Source organism: Phaethon aethereus, assembly GCF_964289735.1.
Source record: "Phaethon aethereus genome assembly, chromosome: 6".
Lineage (NCBI taxonomy): Eukaryota > Metazoa > Chordata > Aves > Phaethontiformes > Phaethontidae > Phaethon > Phaethon aethereus.
The window spans coordinates 2750367-2770406 of NC_138580.1; the positions used below are offsets into that span (position 1 = coordinate 2750367).

Here is a 20040-nt window from a genome sequence, read left to right on the forward strand (position 1 = left end):
TGGCCATCCTGCCGAGCCCTACTGCTTCCCCCCCTCAAATTCCTGAGTTTTTTCTGCAGATCAGAGCCAGATGAATCACAGCCTGGCACTAGTTGCCCATGAGGCTAAAGCTACCAGCTTCACAAGCCTAATAAGCGGAGAAATTCAGCGCAGAACTCAGCCCCATGACTTTATGGTGGGAAAGGCCATGCCTATGGGACAGAAAATAACAATAAAAATCAATGCCAAAGCGTGTTAAGAGTTTCAAATGGCACTGAAAAAATGCTTGCTATGTTTCTGAGGGTCTGTGCTGCTGCCCTGGACGCTGCTGTTACTCATTCACATGGGCAAGAATTACAAGTATGTCTCTGCAGCCAGGAAAGCTTTGGTTCACTGAATATTTGAGGCTTGGTGTGGTATGAAGGGGTGGGGAGCACGGCTCCAGCCGGCAGCAGCTCGAGGAGAGGAGAAACAGTTTTAACTTCCTCGGGACAATTAAACCGCCTTGGTGGTATCGTGGCCAAAAAAAATTGCGTTTATTATTTGCCGAGTTCTTTCTGCTCTTCAGCAATAATTTAAAGCCGCTTTGCCTTCAGGGATGCCCTGTGAAGTGCAGCGTTCACAGGAATGGGTAAGGACATGCAGTACTGACCTAATCCACTTCACTCTGCCCTGGAAGCTGTTCCCAGCTTCTGCCTTTAGTCCCCAGCACCCACTGGGATAGGCCAGAGCTGGGTGAGAATTGAGGATTACACAATTTCACTTGCTTTTTCCACCACAAAATGGGATTAAAGAAAAAAGGATTTCAAAATTCCCTTTGAAATGAAATCCATTCTTTGGCTAAAGTCAAAATGTTCAAGTTTACACATTTCTTATGTATTTCCAAAAATATATATTATCAGAAAACCTTGGAATTGACTGTCTCATTAAAAAAAAGGTTAAATCAGAATAGTGCAACCTTACCAGAGATCTTCCTATCAGAAAGTTTCTAATACAAAATTTCCCTGAAACTAAAGCACTTTTGCAAAACATTTTGCCTTCAGTGTATCAATATTTCTGATGGAAAACCATTCTGTCAGAAAATTTTTATCCAGCTCTAGGCTAGAATTTCTTACCAAATAGTTTTACTGTCTCCCCAGCAACTGGGACTGCTGATCCTCTATCATGAATTTCCATAATTAACCTCCAGGAACTGAAAATGAAATCTTTTTGTCTGCAGGGTATTCTCAAACAACGGCTAGAAATCATTTCACTCTGAGCCAAAGCACGACAGAATTTTCTCCACAAATTTCAATGGATCTTCAGTTCAGCCCGGTTCAGATCAGAGTTCAGGTCCAGATCAGTTTAATGCAACTCTGGATGTTTCTTCAAATCTGGACCGGGCTTTGAAAAAAAATAAATCTCAAAACAATTCTTCCTTTCTGTTGAGATTCAATCCTATATTATGATCCAGATTAAGGACTCGTACTCTTTGATGTCTGTGGATAGAAGCACTTCATAAGATGTTTGTGCTGATTTTGTACGAGTGAGGAATGCACAACAGCACTAGGAGTTTAGCCAAAATACCGATGCTAAATACTGTGGGCTCTGAATGTTGGTTTTTGGCTTCTCACAGGTGTTCTTGCTCACTGGAGGCTGTTCCCTATACCATCCTACAGCAGGAAACGTCCTTGAGCTGCACATGATTTCACGGGTGGCAGAACACCCCTGATGCGCAATTTGTTCTTACTGCGAGCACTAACAAATCATACATAACGTAACAGCAAAGCAGCTAATGACGGACCTGCGCGAGCGACTTGCACCGTGTCAATCCAGGGGGTTTCCTCCTTTAGATATATTTAACCAAGAGGAATAATTTCTGCTTGAGGGAAGTTTTGATTTGAGGCAACTCCCCAGCGGGTGGGACAAGAAGGGCAAGCGGCCGTAAGCCGCAGCAGGAGTGCACATGAACGCCGACCCCTTCCCCGCGCAAGTAGTGGCCCTGGGCACCGTTGTCTGGGTGCGAAGAGGTACCTAGTGTTCCCAGTCTCAGAACATCAAGCTTTTCCACAGACGGAATTAAGACCTACGTGTGAATAATCCACATAATTCTCATGGCTCCTACAGAGCCTCCTTCGCTGGGTGGTGTGCTGGGAAGAGAGTGAACGCAGGAAAAGGGCGATCGCCTGCCGCATGTCCTCGTTTCGCCGGCGCTGCCGTGGATTCCACGTGCATTCCTGCAGGAGTCCCTTAACCGCTGTGTTACCCCTCTGTAAATGGGAGAGAGCAGCACACCCACCGCCCCGCTGCTGCTACGTGAATAGATGCCTCGAAGCAGCCCCTGGGGACAGGGAGCCGAAGCGCCGCGGCGCTGCAGGCGCTGCAGGCGCTGCAGAGCCGCGCACCAGGTCTGCGTGAGATACGGGATTCCCGCATGTGTGTGGATAACGCCGCCGCGCTCAGTATTTTAAAATACCTTTTCCTCTGTCTTCAAATCCTTGCTAGTTATTAAGAGATCTTAAAATAATTGTAGAGTGCTTATGACTGTCAAAGCATCACCCTCAGCTCCTGAAACTCGGAATAGCTGAGCTTCCTTTCCCACCCAAGCCTCAGCACTCAGCGGCCTGCCAGACAGGTGAGGGAGAGCCACTGATGTCTTGAAATAATCTTACGAATTTATGTAATTCTTTCTCGACAGTGTAGTTATGGCCGATTTCTAAATGCCAAAATACAGATTATGAAAGTGTCAAGCTTCATTTTGTTCTCGGTTCACAGGTAATTAGCATTTATTTTCACAGTTGCTGCTGTTCCTGCCCTTTATTATACCAACGTCACGAAAGAGGAGATGCTCATCCTCATCCTACCGTCATCAATTTTAAACCTTCATTGGAACAGAAGAAAATTTGGGTTTGGTTTTGGCAGCCAACGCTCCGGTCCCTCGGCAGTGGTCTGAGCCGCACGTGGCATTCGAGCCGCTTGAGCCCTATTTTTCCCTAAGGGAGATTTTTTTTTACTCCCTACGCAGACGATGTGGGGCAGCGCTTTCTGGTTTTGAGTCCTAACCCCTGACGGCTACACACGAAAGCAGCAGGAGCTCTGTTTTAAACATCTGCAGTGCCGCGTAACGTGGCGTGTTGGGAACGAACTAGAATCAGCGGGTACTTGTGACCTTACTGCTTCTCGCCTGTCAAACAGGCCTCCTCAGATCATGTCATCTCGTCAGGCAGCGGCGAAAAATAATTTCTTTTCATCTGCTACGAATCCAAATATGACACCGATAAGTCCCATAGAAGAGATAACAAATGGGTATGTGTTCAGAAGAAGGTTTTGAACAGCGGCCCTAAATGAGGCAGGGATTACACGCTGGCCTGTGAGAAGTACAGATGTTTCTGAATAGCTGCTTGTTAAGGTGACAATATCGCTCTGAATAGGTTCTCAGGAAAAAATAATACGTGATGGTGAAATTAATGACCATCACCGCATACTCACGAGGGAGCCCACGTTTCCGACACACAGGAAACACGCATTTCCTAATACACAAGTGTTTGACCTTAAACCTTAATCATGTTCTTTTAATGTACGTCCCATTTAGCTACACACGCAGCCGCAGAAAGGAGGAGAGGATGGGATGTGTAAGGTTCATGTTTTATGCGTATTGTTTAATACTTTCCACAGGTGCTTTGGTAGTTGGCATTGCATGGAGAGATATTCTGATGGCAATTTTACATTTAAATCATCAGGCAGTCATTCTGATACTAAAAGCACTTGTTCTCCGCTCTTTTATTATAGTTACAGTAAGCGTTCAGGCAGATTACTTGTGAGAGGAGAAAAATGTGTTTTGATATTCCCATAAAATCTTACACTATATCAGTAGTCATTACCACAGATAATACTAGATTGTGTATGAGTTATTAATATATGCATAATGCTTTCCTGGATGGAAAGCGGAGAAACTGTGAAAGTCTAGAAAGAAATTGGGTCTGAAGAAAAATAGGGAATTTGAACTAAGCAAAGCAAGAATCTCTGCCTTATAAATCAAAATCCAGACTGCGTGTGAAAAATACCGATGGAAATGTTAACCCCCACTGTGTTATCCCCCTAGTTATCAAGATATGGGAAAAGGCATTAAACTTAAGAGTATGACATGAATAATAGTTTTATGGGGATTAACATATCTGGAACAGCTCCCCCAAGGAACAACAAGAAGCAGGCGGGTTTGGAGCAGGCAGGGGTGTCGTGTAGCTTATTGATTGTCACAAGTGCCCAAAGCACTGCAGGGCACCCCGAAAGCCCCGGGGTTTAGCTGGGTGAGGCTGGCAGCCTCCGGACCATAAAAGCCAACAAAGCATGTAAACATGATGTTACTGGGAAGCGTGCTGATGGAAGCTCTGTGGTCATGATGAGTAAGTGTTTTGTGTGCGTTAAAGTTTCCACATTCCTAACATAGCTGGATGCAGGCGAATTTTCCATGTGAGCTGAGCGAAAGAGCCGTCTCCCCCAGCCCCGTGTGAGGTGCCTGGGGAGCACGAGTTCCTCCTCCGGGTACCCTCGGTCCTGGCTAAGCCAAGCCACCACCAAGGAACGGGCGGCATCAGCAAGATGGTGCATCTTTCCTCCATCTGTACAGAGGTGGCTGACGAACTGATAGGGAGCAGATGTTCATACCCAGCTCCCATTCGGGATTAACAAAGAGCTCTTTCAACCTCGTCGTCTTCTCTCCCTTATATTCAACAGATATGCCTCATTTGCTATGTTGGACTCACAAAGGACACAGAGCCAGAGATGAACCTCCACAGCTCTATCCCACCTGCACCTGCCCGGGAGGCTGCCACGTGTTTCAGTGTGGAGTGGAGTGAAGAAACAGGATTTTCTGGACTCTGGAGAAGTCACAAGAGCATTTACACAACCCTATTTTTCCAGACTTACCTCCTGTTCAAATATACACAGCTGAACAAAAGAGAGAAACCTAACTTGCTGTGGGCAATATGTTTCCTCACTGCTTATTCACTGTTTGTCCATTCCATCATAGGTCCAAAGAGCTGAAGCCGTGTGGGTGGACAGCAGGGGTGGATGGAGACTGCGAAGTAGCTGAGACCAGCTTTTAATTTAATTAAAAAAAAAAAAAAAGAGAGATGGAAAGTTGTCTGCTCCAATTTTTCAGTAAGGCCTTACAAATAACACACACACTGCAAAATTTAGTGTTTTGCTCATGATTTCTAAGCAGAAACCAAGGCTCAAATTCTTTGGAAAATTCATTAGAGCTGAGTAATTTGACCAGCTAAAGATGTGACACATGGGAACAAAATCAAGAATATTAGCACTGAATTTTGAAATGTCATGCCTGCGATTCTCTTGTCTGCATCACTGGAGTATCTCCCTATGGTCAAACGTGCACAAGAGAGTAGTGCTTTCCATTTCAAGATGTTGTATAACTTTATTAGTTGCTCACCTTTCATCCCGGAACTGACACGGAGCTACTTTGTGACTTGGATGACTCACTCAAGAGATAAGGTCAAAATCTCACCTTCACGAAGGTCAGCCCAGTCTTAAGCTCTGCTAGGCAAAGCTGGCAAGCGAGGTCTGAGCAAGGAGGGGGAGGCAGGCTCTGCTCCAGCCCTCCTGCCTGCTGGCAGCCCCTTTCCGAGGGTGCCTGCTTGCCTGCCGCACGGAGCCATACGGGAGAGGAGCGGAGCACTTGACGGAGAAGTGTGCTACAAAGTGCTCACAAACCGTCCCTTGTTCGGGGCTGTCGCTTCAGGAAAGATTTACTCCGCACTGGTACAGAATTGCTGTTTCATTCAGAGCAGCATTCAGTCCTCTGGTGACCTGTAAGCTGTTACTCAGTTTTCTTGGTTTTGTGTCCGGGAAACTGGGGCGAAAAAAAAAAGCACGTTAATTGTGGGGATATTTTTCTGAGATCCCAACAAGATCACAACAAATGAAAACCCCCTTTGCCTACAGTCAGTACGCCCGCCCAGCCGGGCCAGCCCTGCGGGGCGGCCAAGGCCCAAGCTGAGCCACTCGCCTCAGCCCAGCCTGCAGCCCTGGTGGGGGCAGCCCCCAAGGGCCCCCATTGCGGCCTGCCTCGCTGCCCCTCTGGAGCCCACAGAGCCGCCACCCCGCAGGTTCCCCTTTGCAGCACTGAGAATTACAGATGGCCGCTATAAAATAAAATAAAATAAAATAAAATAAAATAAAATAAAATAAAATAAAATAAAATAAAAAAACCCACCACAAAAAGCACCCTTTATTCCACTTATCGCTCCAGAAGGTGCCGGCCCCACACCAGGCCTCTCCCTGACAGGATGACACCGGCCTGCCGCCGGCACAGGCTCGCCCCAGCCCGCAGCGGGTGGGTCCGGGCCCGGTGGAACCGGGAGGGCCGTGGGGGCGACCAGGCGGGAGGGGGTCCCGGCGGGGCGGACGGCGGGGCGGCACCGGGACCCCCACCCCGCAAACCGTCCCCGCTCGGGGTTGCGCGCGCAGCCGCGCGGCTCCCCTAGGGGGCGCGCTGCGCCGGCGGCCCGCCGGCAGCGCGCGGCGAGGGGGCGGGCCCCGCACCAGCGGCGGGCGGTGATTGGCGGGTGCGAAGCTATAACTGGAGGCGGGCGGCGCGGACAAAGCAGTGTGCGCGGGACCGGCGGGCGGGCGCGGCGGTCCCGCGGCTCTGCCACTTCCACCTGGGCTTTTTTTTTTTTCTTTTTAATTTTTTGTTTTTGAGGAAACCGGGTGTGTTGTTGATTTTTTGCCTTTTTTTTTTTGTTTTGTTTTTCCCCCCCCCCCTTCCTTTTGTTGTGGCCGGCCGAGGGACTAAAGCCGAGATCAATGAAGGAAAGAAGAGCGAGCCAGAAGTTATCGAGCAAGGCGGTGATGGATCCCAACCAGAACGTGAAGTGCAAGATCGTGGTGGTGGGGGACAGCCAGTGCGGGAAGACCGCGCTGCTCCACGTTTTCGCCAAGGACTGCTTCCCCGAGGTGGGCCGGGGGGACCGGGCCGGGGGGGGCCGGGGCGGCGGCGGCGGGCGCGGGCTGACTGTGCGGTGTCTCCCGGCAGAGCTACGTCCCCACCGTCTTCGAGAACTACACGGCCAGCTTCGAGATCGACACGCAGCGCATCGAACTCAGCCTCTGGGACACCTCGGGTGAGCGCTCCCGGGGGCGGGCGGGAAGGAATCTGGTGAGGGAGCGGCAGCCCCGTCGGTCGGGGGAGCCGGAGACGGCCCCGCAGCCCCTCACCGCAGCGTCGCGGCGGGGGTGCCCGTCTCCGGAGGCGAGCGGCAGCTGTGCGAGGCGGCCGGCTGCTTCTGGGTTTTTTTTTTTTTGTTGTGTGGTGTTTTTTGGTGGGTTTTTTGGTTGTTTGTTTTCTGTTGCTTTTTTTAAATCTGAGGTATACTTCAGCGATTTACTTGGCTTTTGGGGAGGGAAAGGGGTGCGGGCAGACCGCCATTAAGCGATTTGCCAGCCTTGCCGGGGGCGGCGGGCCGGGCAGGGGCATGTGTGCCACCTGCCTGACTGGAAGGAGCTTATCTGGGCACCTTTGCTCCTCCGCCGCTGTGAAGCCCGGCTCTGCCTGGTAGAGAGTTTGTGTATGCTAATGGTACGTTACAGCGGCTTACATACAAGTTCCTTGTGGCCTCCTTAATGCCTGTTCTTGGCTTTTTTCTTAATACAAAATACAGTACTTAGCCCCCCCCCCCCCCCCCCTTAAGACCCCTTTAAGGACTTTGAGATGTCCTTAAAGCCCAGAGGGACTAGGGCGGTGGGCATCCCTGGCCCGCGGAGGGTGCAGAGGGATCCATCCTTTCTTACATACCACGAGCAGTGCTTAGGGTCCCCATCACTCTTTCAGTTGTGGCCACTCTTCTTCAATGGCCATGTCAAAAACCCTGGCTGACGTGCTTCGAAGGTTGAGGTTCGTGGTGCTTGGCTGTCTTGGGTCTCATGTTAGGCCAGGATCTCCTCTAGATCCTGCTGTCACTGGTAGTTGGACTAAGCTCACTGCCAGGGTGGTGAGGATGCAACCACTAACGCAGGTGTGGGCCAACATTAACCGCAGAAACGACTGGGAAAAAGCTGGAGGAACTCGACAGACTGTATGAGCCCTTTCTTCTTCAGGCAGGTTGTGTTGATAGCTTTGTGATGTTGAATTTGGACCCAGCAGTTCCTTCTAAATACGAAAGCAGTCCTTTTACCAGAAAGGAAAATGTTAATCCCTCTTTAAAAAAAAAAAAAGGGAGTTTAGGCAGTGAGTTGGCTTTCCTCTTGCTGTTGAGGAAATGATTCCAAATTCTTGCAACACGATTACTGGGAAAAGGCAGTCTCAGCACCCACAACCAGTATCAGTGTATCTCTGAACTGATTTCTTTTTTTCTTCATCTTATGCCAAGTAAGACTCGCGGACTTCTAGACTGTGTCTGGTTTGAGCTTTCATCCCGATTACTAAACTGGCTGTAACAAACTCTATGGAGTAAGGGCTTATTAAAAATTAATAGCTAAGTGAAGTTATTCTGGAAAATTTTATCTTTAGCTATTAAAATACAACACGCTGTCAGGTTAAGTTGTTTGACATGGGAAGGTTTGGAATCTGTATGTCAAAGGCTGGAGACACCCATGTAATGAAATATTCTGTAGCACTTCAAAAGACAAAAGCAGTGGAAGAAGCACCTGCCAGCCGTTGCGTGTGCGTGTCATCCTCTCAGGCCTGTCCTGGAACGAATAGAAAATTTGACTGAGTCAGAAGCTTAAGATCAAGTGGCTAATTTGTCTGCAATCTGAAACTGAAGCGGAAATATTTGAAAGATCCAATGCTTAGTCTTACAAAGTATTACTGAACAGTGGATCCTCTGGTTGTGGGACTCTGCAGATGGAGAATTGTCTCCCCATAAACAGCCCTTCCCACCCACTGCAAGAGGAAACACTACCCAAACCCATTAACCCAGTGCAAAATCACATCACCAGATAAGGGACATCAGAAGATAAGATAGTGTCTTAGCATTATCTTAAATTCTTGGTAATTTACTTTTTACAAGTCTTCGTCCTGGTCCCCTGCTGAATTGGAATAAATGTCTTCGTGACATTTTTAAAGCAGGGCTAGATCTAGTTAACTTAAAAATATGACTGCTTAACTGCCAAATACTCATGGAAGATAATGTGCGTTGCAACGCGGGGGAGGTAATGGCTCGAGTCATTTGAGGTACTTCAGTATCGCTTTGGGGAGGGTAGGAAGGATGCTGTTCTCCTGAGTTTGATTGCAATATATTGCAGATACTTTCAAGATGACTTGATCAGTATTTACTCTCCCTCTTTAACTGTTTTCTAACTGGGAGTGTGCAACAGGCTGCCTTGCAAATTTGTCCCTGACTTGAGTTAAAGTAGATGTCGGTTTTTGCATTGAATCCTTTGGAAGGAAGGTACTGCCACTTTGAGCATTCTTTTTGCTTGCTGAGAAAATGAGAAAAGCTGTAGGCATTGGTTAAAATAGTCTTGTGTTAGCTTTAGAACAGGCCTTGCTGTTGTGGTTTTGGTTTATGATCCTTTATATAATAATAATGCACTTTTTCCTAGAGGACTCAAGTACAAAATGTAGAGTGTCACGCAATTGATTAGAACATTTTAACGCTAGCTGTGAATTTATTGGGAAGTTTTTGTTGTATCTTGGATATGCCTGTAGAAATGTGGGACAAAACACTCTTACAAGTAAGAGTGGAAAAGGAAGATTCGTTATTAAAAAATTTTCTGGTACTGTCTAGTTCTGCAAGTCATTATAAGGATTTAAATTAGCCACAGCATTAAGGAAAGCACTTGCCAACTTGAATTTCAATTGGGTTTTGGACTACCAACCCGTCTTTCAAAGCAGGAATGTCTGGTTGCAATCTAACTACACCATAAATTATTCCCCTCCGTGGTAACGTAGTATGGCAGTCCTGAGCTGTTTGGGAGCTGCATACTTATTTTGCTAGGCAGAGCATTAGCAGTTTCTTCAGGCTGAAGCTTCATCTTGTCGTCTCATGGACCACGGTGAAAAACACTTGTGTACTAGATGCCTTTGTCTACCATAGGGATGGTCTTAAGGTGCATTTACCAAGGTTTTGGCTTCTTCCATTAAAAGTGACTACTTTGATACTTACGTTTCTTGCTAGGACAACAGCAGCTGTGGCACAGAAATCACATACTATTAATTAGGTTTACATACCTGTGTCTCCCTAAAATGTATTATAGTTTCCTTTTTATTAGTTGAACTGTGGAAACCGTACTAGATACTCCAATAAAATAATTCTCAACAGGGCCAGAAATACTTATGCATTGCTGGGGATTAGCATATAATTAAATCCAGAAGGGCCTTAGAGCTTTAAATCAGGTTAGGTTTACTGCAATTTGAATGTGCACAGTGTATTCAGTGTCTATATAGAAACTTAATACGAATCATAAAGCTTTTTGCTAAAATCTTTCACATGACATCTGAAATGTACATGAGTTAAAGTTACTGTTTTCCTGTGCTCTCTGGCAGCAAGCATTGTAAAGGAAATGTCAAATTTCTGTCTTTGCCTTCCAGTTAACTTGCAAGTTGGCTGTATTGAGCAGTGTGATTTTTTTTTTTTCCCTTTCTTTCATGGCACAGTAACAGTAACTAGTCTTTATAGGTGGGGTTTTTCCTATTCAGAGGGTAAATAATTAGGATTGGTAACTGGGAATGCCAAGGCACCTACCGAAGCCCTGTTTTCTGTTTGAGGTGCTATGAATATTGTGATACTCACGTGCTTGGAGATGACGTGTTCTACGCTATTCAGTATACAAAATCACCTGCATTTTCTCCAAAACAGCCAAGGTGGATTTGGAAGGAGGAAAGCCATCAGCAGTGAGTCAGCTACGTGGAGTGGCCACTGCAGTATTTGTTGTGTTTTCTATGTAGCTGATAATTAGTGAGCCCAAGGGTTTGGGAGTGAGAATGCTGCTGTTCAGCTCCTGTTCTTTCAGTTGACTGGAATCCAAAAGGCTACAAAGACTAATGCCTGACGGCTGCTTGGTGGTGTGTAAATAGTGAAGTCTTGCCTGTTGCTGAGCTCTGCTTCCCTTGGGGCCTGTCGGCAAGCAGAGGCTGAGCCGGGCGGTGAGCAGGAGCTGCCCGGGTTCAGCTCCGCAGGTGGGACATGGGGCTGAACCTCCTGGTTGGAACTGGTGGTGGTGGTAGCAGCAGCCTTGGGTCTTGCAGACAAATAGGGTGTCAGCTCTCAGTGATCTAGCATCTTCCACTAGTACTAAGTCATCAAAAATTGAAGTATGCTTTAACTTCTAACGTTGCTGTCTTAATAAACATCAGAATTACAATCTTTAAACCCAAGCTTTGGTATCTTCTCTAGACTGAAGCCAACCATATTGCTGGTGAGGCGTTTTATTTCAGTTTAAAAACTGAATTGATGTTGTACTTCGCATGAAACATAAGGTTTTAGAAGTAGATCGTTCTTAATGTTTAAATTATTTTGTCTTAAATTACTTAAGCTGCTAAACAGATTAAAAAAGGGGTTTGCAGCTGGAATATACTTCCTCCACAAAGTAAGATGAACTACAGCATTATCAGCAATTCCTTGATAAAACGGAAAAATAATCCGTGTTGTCCTTGACAAAAAATGTTTTATGTTGTAGGAACAGAACCACAAACACAAATAGCCTTTTTCTGTGGCCCCCCCCCCCCCACCCCTCCAAATACCGTAGCTGTAGCTCTACATTCTCTTTCTGTTTTCTAGGGTTGGCATGGCTTCAAATCTGCAGACTAACTTGAAAAAGAGCGAGCAGCCTTACTGGGCTGTGCTCAAGTCGTCTGTTCAGACTTGAGCCTCATTCCTGAGATTCCTGGCTTCCGAGGGTTTCTCTGGGCGAAGCGATGAAATGCCAGATTGAATAGGCTCGCAGGGCGAGGGCTGTGGCCCCTCTTTATTTGCGCAGCAGTAAAGGTTCAGTGACTGCCGTTGAATGAGAGCAGGAAATATCCTGTGTTGATACTGCAGTCCGAGTGCTCTCGACGGTTCTGCCACACACTGCCCCAAAGAAAAGGTGTCGAATATTCCTCCGAGCTCGCATCCAAGCAGGAGGGCTGCCTATAAAAGTGCGCTTGTTCTAGCTCAGCATCTTTATTTAATAGGAGAGGTTCAGAAGGAAAACCTGAGAAGAAAAACCCTCAAAACAAACACAGCTACAGCTGACACAGTAGAAAGGAGTCTCTGGGCTGGAGGTGGTGACTGTATGTATACATAAATACATGCTGGTGGACATATATGGTATGTTGTGTCCCTGAAGACTGGTGAGTGAGAAGATAGGTATGTGTCTAAGGAATTAGTTTCTGGGTGAGGCTTTTCTGAGACTCCTTTCTAGCCAGCAACCATTTGGCCAAGCGTTAATGATCCTCAATCCTGCCCTCACTTGCCCGAGCTCGGCGCGGAGATGCGCTAGCCAGGCAGCGGCTCTCGCCGGCGGCCGGGCAGCAGGCTGGGCTCTGGCCAGTTGACCGCCGCGGAGCGGTGCGGGTGGCTAGTTAACGGCACGCTGCTCTGCAGTTGGTCTCTCCAGGGCAAATAACTCTGCCCTGGGGCTCCAGAATAAATAACATGGCCCTGGGGCTCCGGGATGGAGGCACTGTAATAACAGCGCAGGAGATAGCTGGGGAACAATTAGCAGTAGAAGATGCTTATTGGTAGTCACTGCAAACAGAGCTGAGCTCAAATGAGTAGTTAACTGCCGGTCAGCTCAGCTCACTTAGATTTCATTCTGACGTGTCATTTACCGCTGAAGACAGCTAACTGTGTTTTGAAGAGCAGTTTTTGACAGCTGCCTCTTTGTTAGATTGACATCATGTAGGAAGATGAGCATTTGAATAAAATAGTCTTGTTCAACAAATTACCTTCTGCTACCTAGTTTGGTAACGCTTCATTCCCCATGTGTTACTCTTCATTTCAAAAACAACATTCCTGGGATTCTTGACTCTTTCCTTCCAATATAAGCTGTCCAACTGAAGTCATCTGTGATACGTTCACACCATTCCCCGCTCTGCTTTGTGCAACAGCATGAGCTGTCTGTCAGTTAAAAACTTGAGGAATTTTTCTAATCCAGTTAATAGTCTGCTCAGCCTCTGAGACCTTACAACCAATTAGTTCTAGATAGTTGGGAAATTGGTGATATAATTAGCTGATAACCACAAAACTCTCGAAAGCTGCGTTCTTGTTGCCCATTCTGTGCTGTGTTTTAGGTTCATGAGAGAAAAATACAGAAATAAGGCTATATGACTACGAAAACGCAGTCTAAGTTGCAGGCATGCATTTTAAAGCTCAAGCCCTTATCCTGTTGGACCACTTGACTTTAAGTACCCTTCTAAATCAGAAATGCATTCTCCTCAGTAACTGAACCTTCAGAGTTAAGGCTAAACTGAATGGTGGCAGAGTGACTGGGATTTCCTAGAAAAAAGGAAAACTTTTTTCCCCAAAAAACCTGTTCCCAGATTCACCAGATAAAAATGAGATTTCTGACTTGAGATGTGTGTGTAACTCTGCACATCGTGACAGTTCTCAAAGAAAACCAGCATATCCCTTAACAGATCTGGAAGCAGAACATGCAAAAAGTGCAATATTGGACCTAGATATGTTCCATCAGATTACTAGATTAGCTTTGATCTCATTGATAAAAAAATTCTTTTAAAAACATAAACATGTATTGTAAGGATATATTGGTTTACAGATTGGTGAGGCCTTTCATGACAGAGCTTGTGTGCCTGCCTACAGGACTGGGGTTCTTGCCTCCTGGGGTACGGCAACAAATGCTGTCATTTGAGGCAGGAGTTTTTTCCAAAAACTGGTGACGTCCATGACAACTAAAGATGCTTTTTGCACTTGAAACAATTTTATATTAAATGTTAGAAGAATCAAAACTGGTTTATTTAAAAACTTCCTGAATTTTTCCATGAAAGAGCAGGTGTGACAAATCTGCTTTAAAGAAGCCTTTTGGGGGGTTAAGGATTTGTTCTCAAAGTCAAATCCCTGCAGGTTAATGCTGGGACTGAAACTTGGGCTGACCCAATTTCCCTTTCCTCGTTACTGGGGGCATCGCAAGCTTTCAGTGGGAGGTGGATCACTGAGGTGCCATCACTCTTAATTACTTGGGTAAGCTCTTGCTTTTGTAGGTGAGAAACAAAAGGGAAATGGGGAAATGAGCAACTGCAAGGAGTGTTCTGGGAGAACAGTGCTATTGAAGGAGAGGTGGTAGCTGGGTGCTGTTAGGGCTTCACTGAAAACCTTTCTAAACTTTCTGAATAAGCTTGAATGACTGCAGAAAGTGAAAAATATATAAACTAATAAAGATGATGTTTGTTTCCCTGCAGGGTCTCCTTACTATGACAATGTCCGCCCGCTCTCCTATCCAGATTCTGATGCTGTCCTCATTTGCTTTGACATCAGCCGGCCAGAGACTCTTGACAGTGTGCTAAAAAAGGCAAGTGTTTGAGAAACATTTGAGTACAGAACTGTTTGAGTAGCTTCTCTTTAAACCTCTGAAGAGTGGTGCCGTTTCCTGCATTGGAAACTTCAGTTTGTTTCTTTTAATGGAGGGATCACAGGACTGAGCTCTGCACTGCTAGCATCTGAGATCATTTGTTTGAAAGAGATGAATGTTAATTGAAAACAAAAACTCCCTAGTGGACAGTCAGGGGTGAAGTAAATTCTCATTCCTCAGCCCTTAAACAGCAGCGAATTGCTTAGGGTGGTGTGAGGTGCAGGGCTGGGTGCAGCAAGAAATTGTCTATCACATTATATTCATATAACAGACAGGATTGAGAAACTTTGCCATGTTGCAAAGACGGTTAAAACGTGCCTGCCAAGTGTTTGGACTTTTGCCATGGCTTTACGTAATTTCTCAGCCTGAAGTTAGAAGGAGCCAGTGACAAATGCCTCTGGAAGCCACCAGAAGACCTAGCAATGGCATAGAAATGCAGTCCTGTGCCAAACTTCAGAATTTTTCACAAACTCAGTGGTCCGAGATTCAGAGCCTGAGTTAAAACACTGAAATCGAGCTCCATGTTTGCAAGATGGTCCTGGTCCTCTCCTTGGTCACTGGGCGTGACTCAACTTTGCAGTGTTGTCTTTAAGGCTTAATGACCTGAAGTTCCTTTTTTCTGTCGCTGGGGCCAGTGATTCTTGTGTCACTGGGAATAAAGTGGCATACAGTGCTGTGAATAGTCTACAGAGAATACTTGAGACTGTTCTCTCAGCTACACTGTGCCAACAAGCATCTAGAACTGTCTTTTTCTTTTTTCTCCCAGATAATGTTGGTCACTATGCTGTTGCTTCATTCTGTAAGAGGTTTTTCTTAACACGCTTTTAAACTTGAATGATGTCCTTGAGTTTTAGGGATCGGATGATCTGTTTAGATTGTGCTGCCAAATTTTTGGCTTGCTGGTGTTCTTGGAGTAAGCATGGCGGGTGCGGGGAGAAACCAGAAGAATATATCACAATTTTTGTTTAAAGGGCTTATTACTGGCTCACAATAGCTGAACTCTTGACAGATTTGTGTAGTTTTAGGTGTGAGGATGTAGCCGTGAGCCAATATATAGCGACGCTTATTTTGTGGTCACTCAACACCTGCCTCTGGCTCTGTCTGGAACCACTGAATGTGGTGGCTCTGGGTTTCACTGGTTCCTGTCTGCAGATGGCTATGGCTGGGTGTTTACTGCTTGTGAGGAGTGACAGGTCTGCAAACCTTTACTCATGTAGGTAAACAATATCAGTTCATTCTCTCTTGATTGGTAAGTCGGTGGAATTAATGAGTGTATGAGATGGTAAGATTTCATCCTTGGATCAGATTCTGCTGGAACTAATGCCTTTAGAAATTAGCTTGAAGGTAGATACAGCTATTACGTAAGAGCATTTCCATGTGAGATGCCATGACTTATTAAACTTCATCTTGTATCTCTTGCTGCTTTGGATTTAAAGATTCAACTGCTCGAGTATAATAACCAAATAAAATTTTACAGTGGAAAGGTGAAATCCAGGAGTTTTGTCCGAACACCAAAATGCTTTTGGTTGGTTGCAAGTCGGATCTGCGCACAGATGTAAGCACACTAGTGGAACTTTCTAATCACAGGCAGACGCCCGTGTCCTATGATCAGGTATGTGCCACATCCTTCTTTGTACTTAGGGGGGTGGAAGACAAGGCTCTTTTCTATCACTGTAGCTGTCTTTATGAACAACTACTCCCCCCCGTAGGCAGATGCACATACTCTAGTAGGTGCTGGAGGTCAATTTGAAAACTGTTACGAGGAAGGGCAGAGCCTACTCACAGCCTGGGTGCAGCAGAAAGTCATGCAGTTCCACAAAGCATGCTGTAAGCATTGTAGGATTGTAGCCTTATTGATCGCAAAGAGCCTTTTAAGTGAGTTGAAAATAAACTTACTGCTTTTCTGGGCCTGCAGAGGCTAAAACAGTAACTGAAATGTGACATGTCTTGCTATTTACTGATAAACTGGTAAAATTGTTGTCTTCAAACTTAAGATTTGAATCTTGTACGTTTGACTTAGCGTCATGACAAGCATTCCATGTAATCTGATCCCTTAAAAAGTCTATTTCTTGACAACATCTTCTGTGAAGACACCTTGTAGCTCCCTCTGAAGGTGGCAGCAAATCCAGAAATCATCCTAATTCTTGGCAGCAGTTCTCTGCTGCTGGGTAAGTGAGAAGTTTGGAACCAGGCATCAGGGTTTAGAGAACCTGAGGTGAAAGGGAAAGGAATCGGGCCATGGGAGAGCAGAAGGTAGAGAACAGGGGAAAACTGGGCTCTAAGGTAAACTTCCCCTTATTAGTCACATGTGTAGCATGCATTGCAGCTGAATCACAGTGGTGGTTTGAGATACACCCTGCAGGGTGTGTAAGAGTGAGAATGGTACCTGCAGAAGTAACTTTAGTGTGTATATCCTACACTGTCCAACAGTTCCTGATCTTTTATCTGCAACCCCAGGTTTTCCAAAGCAATAGCTCCTAATATGTGATTAATAATAATGCAGCATACTTAAATTTGAAAATGCATAGGTACCACAAACCGGGTATCTTGATTAAAATATGACATTGTATGAAATTGTACTGTGATGGCTTATGCTGCTTATGGCATTTTTCTACACTTCACACAGTAAACACCCCTCCGTCCCAGCCAATTTTATATGATACTAAATGCCAATTGGAAGACAATTCATAAGTGTCCTTAAATCCTGCTTGTTGCAGAAGATGTCCTCTTGGTTACAAACTACCACTGTTGCATCTGTATGTATTCATGTTGTTCAGCCTTGGAGCTGTAATTTTCCATGCTATTTTTCTTTGAATATTAAGCTTGAAATACTGTCTGCCACTTATCACTTACGCGAGTTCGTGTATCACGTTTTCTGCAGTACTTCAATAATGTCAGCCAGTCTGACCCTTTTCCGTAAGTGATTAAAAAAATCTACTGGTGGGTGGATTTGTCCTCTGGTGCTGAAGATTTGTACCTCTTCTGGTGTCACAGCTTAGCCTGTGCCTCTTAGGAACAGGAGTCAGCTGAAGACAAAGGGCTAAGCCAAAAGGAAAATCGTACGTGTTACAGGGAAGCCCGTACCTCAGCAAACTCCCGTAATTTCATGTGTACTCTATGTAAGCAACAGCTTAGACTGAGCAATGGTTGTATCTCTTGTGGTTGCCAAATCCCTGCTGGCACGAAGCAACCCAGCGCTCTCCTGCGCGACTCCCAGGGAAAGGTTCCCCGGGGTTGAGAACCACAGCTTGTTTTTAAATTCCCTTGCCTTGCTAAGCTGACATGGGGTCAGGGGGCTTCGCGGGGTTTTCCCCGCTCCCCTTAACTTCACAGGGAAGCGTTGGGAGGCTGGAGCCGGCTGAGGACGGCCTGCCTCCAGTGCGCTAGCTGGTTTCCAGTCGGCTACGCCTGAGCAAGCGTTTCTGAGGCTGAGGTACAGGCTGGGTGTGGTTCCTGGGGGTTGAGCTGTTTAACCGTGCCAACTAGTCCTCCTTCATCAGTCGCTCCCCCTTAGGACTGGCGAGAAGACGGCCGCGGCGCGGAGGGTGCGTGCCGAAGGCCTGGGCTCACGTAGGTTAGCGCCATTGGCCTGGCACTACAGCAGGGGGGCTGGGCCGACTTGTGCCTGTGTCTCGGGCCCGCGAACGGCTGGGGAGTGGCACGTCGAGGGTGTGGTTGGATTTGGTCACTTGCTAAAAAGATTCATCCCTCAGAAGTAAAATTCCATCCGAAGAACTCCATTTTTTCACACGATGCTGTATTGTCTTCCTGTAGCGAAATCCACAACAGGATACAGGCGTATTGTCATCTGCCGGAGCCACGCGCCGTTTTTCCGTGTGCTGCTGGAACAAATATCCCTGCTTTGACTTAATGCGCTTAAAATCAAAAAAGGAAGGCTCGTATAACCACTAATGTCCTCTTTTTTTGGGGGGGCCTATTCCCTAGCTGCAAGCTGATGTCACTGTCCCCGGCCCAGAAACCCACAGCACGTTTCCCTGTGGACTTTGCCCCCGTCGTGGAGACGCAGGACGGGCTGCGCTCTGGGTCAGGGGCACGCTGGCTAGCCCGTAAGGCGATCGGAATACATTTTCTCTTGGAGATAGCAGGCTTAAATCTGGACGCTGCCAGGTCCAGATCTTTCCTAGTGAGCGTGTGATTCACAGGTGCAAGTTACAGGAGGTGTTGGGCTAAAATTGCCAAACAGGTCCTACTAAATACTCTTCTGTCTTTCTGCAGTTGTTTGCTGGTCACCCAGCTTATCTTCGGTCTTCCAGTTTGTATTTATTGGCGTAGGACATATAAGGCTTGAGTACTTGTTTAATGCATCTTGGAACCAAAGCTCTGTTTGTTTTGCAAAAGTAGCTGCTGGCTGTAGTGCTGGAGCTTCAGCTTTGGTTTTCGCAAAGCATTGTGTACCGAAAACAGCGCTGAAAAGCGATTGTCTGGCTTGCTTTGGCTCTCGGTGGAAACTTGGTATTGATTGCGTGTTCTTTTTTCCCTTAGGGTGCAAATATGGCCAAACAGATTGGAGCAGCTACGTATATTGAATGCTCAGCCTTACAGTCAGAAAACAGTGTCAGAGACATTTTTCATGTTGCCACCTTGGCGTGTGTGAATAAAACAAATAAAAATGTTAAACGAAACAAATCGCAGAGGGCAACAAAGCGAATTTCACACATGCCTGGCAGGCCAGAACTTTCCACAGTGGCGACAGACTTGCGAAAGGACAAAGCAAAGAGTTGCACGGTGATGTGAAGGACCTTGGTTTCCTGGAGAAGGAGGAAGAGAGCGTCCGGGAGAGGTGGAGGTTCAATGAAGTACACAGCCACATGGTATTTTAATGAGGGCTTATGCCAGTGCTTTAATGGAGACTTCACCTGTTGTATGAGACTGTACTTAGGAACTGAGCAGCGAGAAGAAATGGCTCTATCAGGAAATGATACTTTGAAGAAAATGCCAAAAAAAAAAAAGAAAAAGGGAAAATGTTTGAATGTGCTGAGGAAAGAGAGGGTGAATGGGAAAAGTAACACTGCGAAGAAGAGAGATGTCATTGACAGTGCTTGTTTCTTTTATTAACGCTCTACTCCTGGATGCTACCACTTTGGTTTAATTAAAATAATACTTTAACCTTTTTTAAAAGAAGGCGTTATTAATATGCCCTCCTCATTAAGGAACTATCCCTGTGACCTTATAGTTGGTTTTTCCAAAGGATATGATCTAATTTTTTAGTAGCTCATCGTTAAAATGGAGAGGATACCGAGGCCTGTGCGTCACCTAGAGGAAAACACTGTACGTGAGGAGTCTGGAGTTTTGCCTTCCCGAGACGGCAGCGCAGTCTACGTTTGAGCACGTTGGTGGTGAAGACAGCCGTCTGAGATTCCCCAGTGTTATAGGTGCCCTCGCGCTGTGGAAATTGAACGGATCAAATTGGGGCGTGGGGGCAAACTACCTGCTGGTTGCAGGACTCTGACTTTCCATTCCTCTTTGTGATTGTAATTTAGAGGGGAAATGATCTCCAGTTCTGGTGTACTGTATGGGTATGTCGCTGTA

The 20040-nt window shown here is 46.2% G+C and overlaps 1 protein-coding gene across 1 annotated transcript; it reads left to right on the forward strand.

Moving 5' to 3' along the window:
* The first annotated feature begins 5537 nt into the window (after positions 1-5537).
* RND3 (Rho family GTPase 3) lies at positions 5538-19768 on the forward strand. The gene is made up of 5 exons (XM_082001790.1): positions 5538-6933; positions 7013-7100; positions 14321-14430; positions 15968-16102; positions 18994-19768. Exons 1-5 carry the CDS (start codon positions 6784-6786, stop codon positions 19243-19245), a joined length of 735 nt encoding a protein of 244 aa, XP_081857916.1. The 5' UTR covers positions 5538-6783; the 3' UTR covers positions 19246-19768.
* Positions 19769-20040: the final 272 nt, after the last annotated feature.

What these genes read in the sequence shown, in the direction of transcription:
- RND3 (XM_082001790.1), top strand. Translation starts at nt 6,784, where the DNA reads ATGAAGGAAAGAAGAGCGAGCCAGAAGTTATCGAGCAAGGCGGTGATG. An exon ending in TTGACAGTGTGCTAAAAAAG is followed by an intron (nt 14,431 to 15,967) that starts GCAAGTGTTTGA and finishes AAAATTTTACAG; the next exon opens with TGGAAAGGTGAAATCCAGGA. An exon ending in CGCCCGTGTCCTATGATCAG is followed by an intron (nt 16,103 to 18,993) that starts GTATGTGCCACA and finishes TTTTTCCCTTAG; the next exon opens with GGTGCAAATATGGCCAAACA.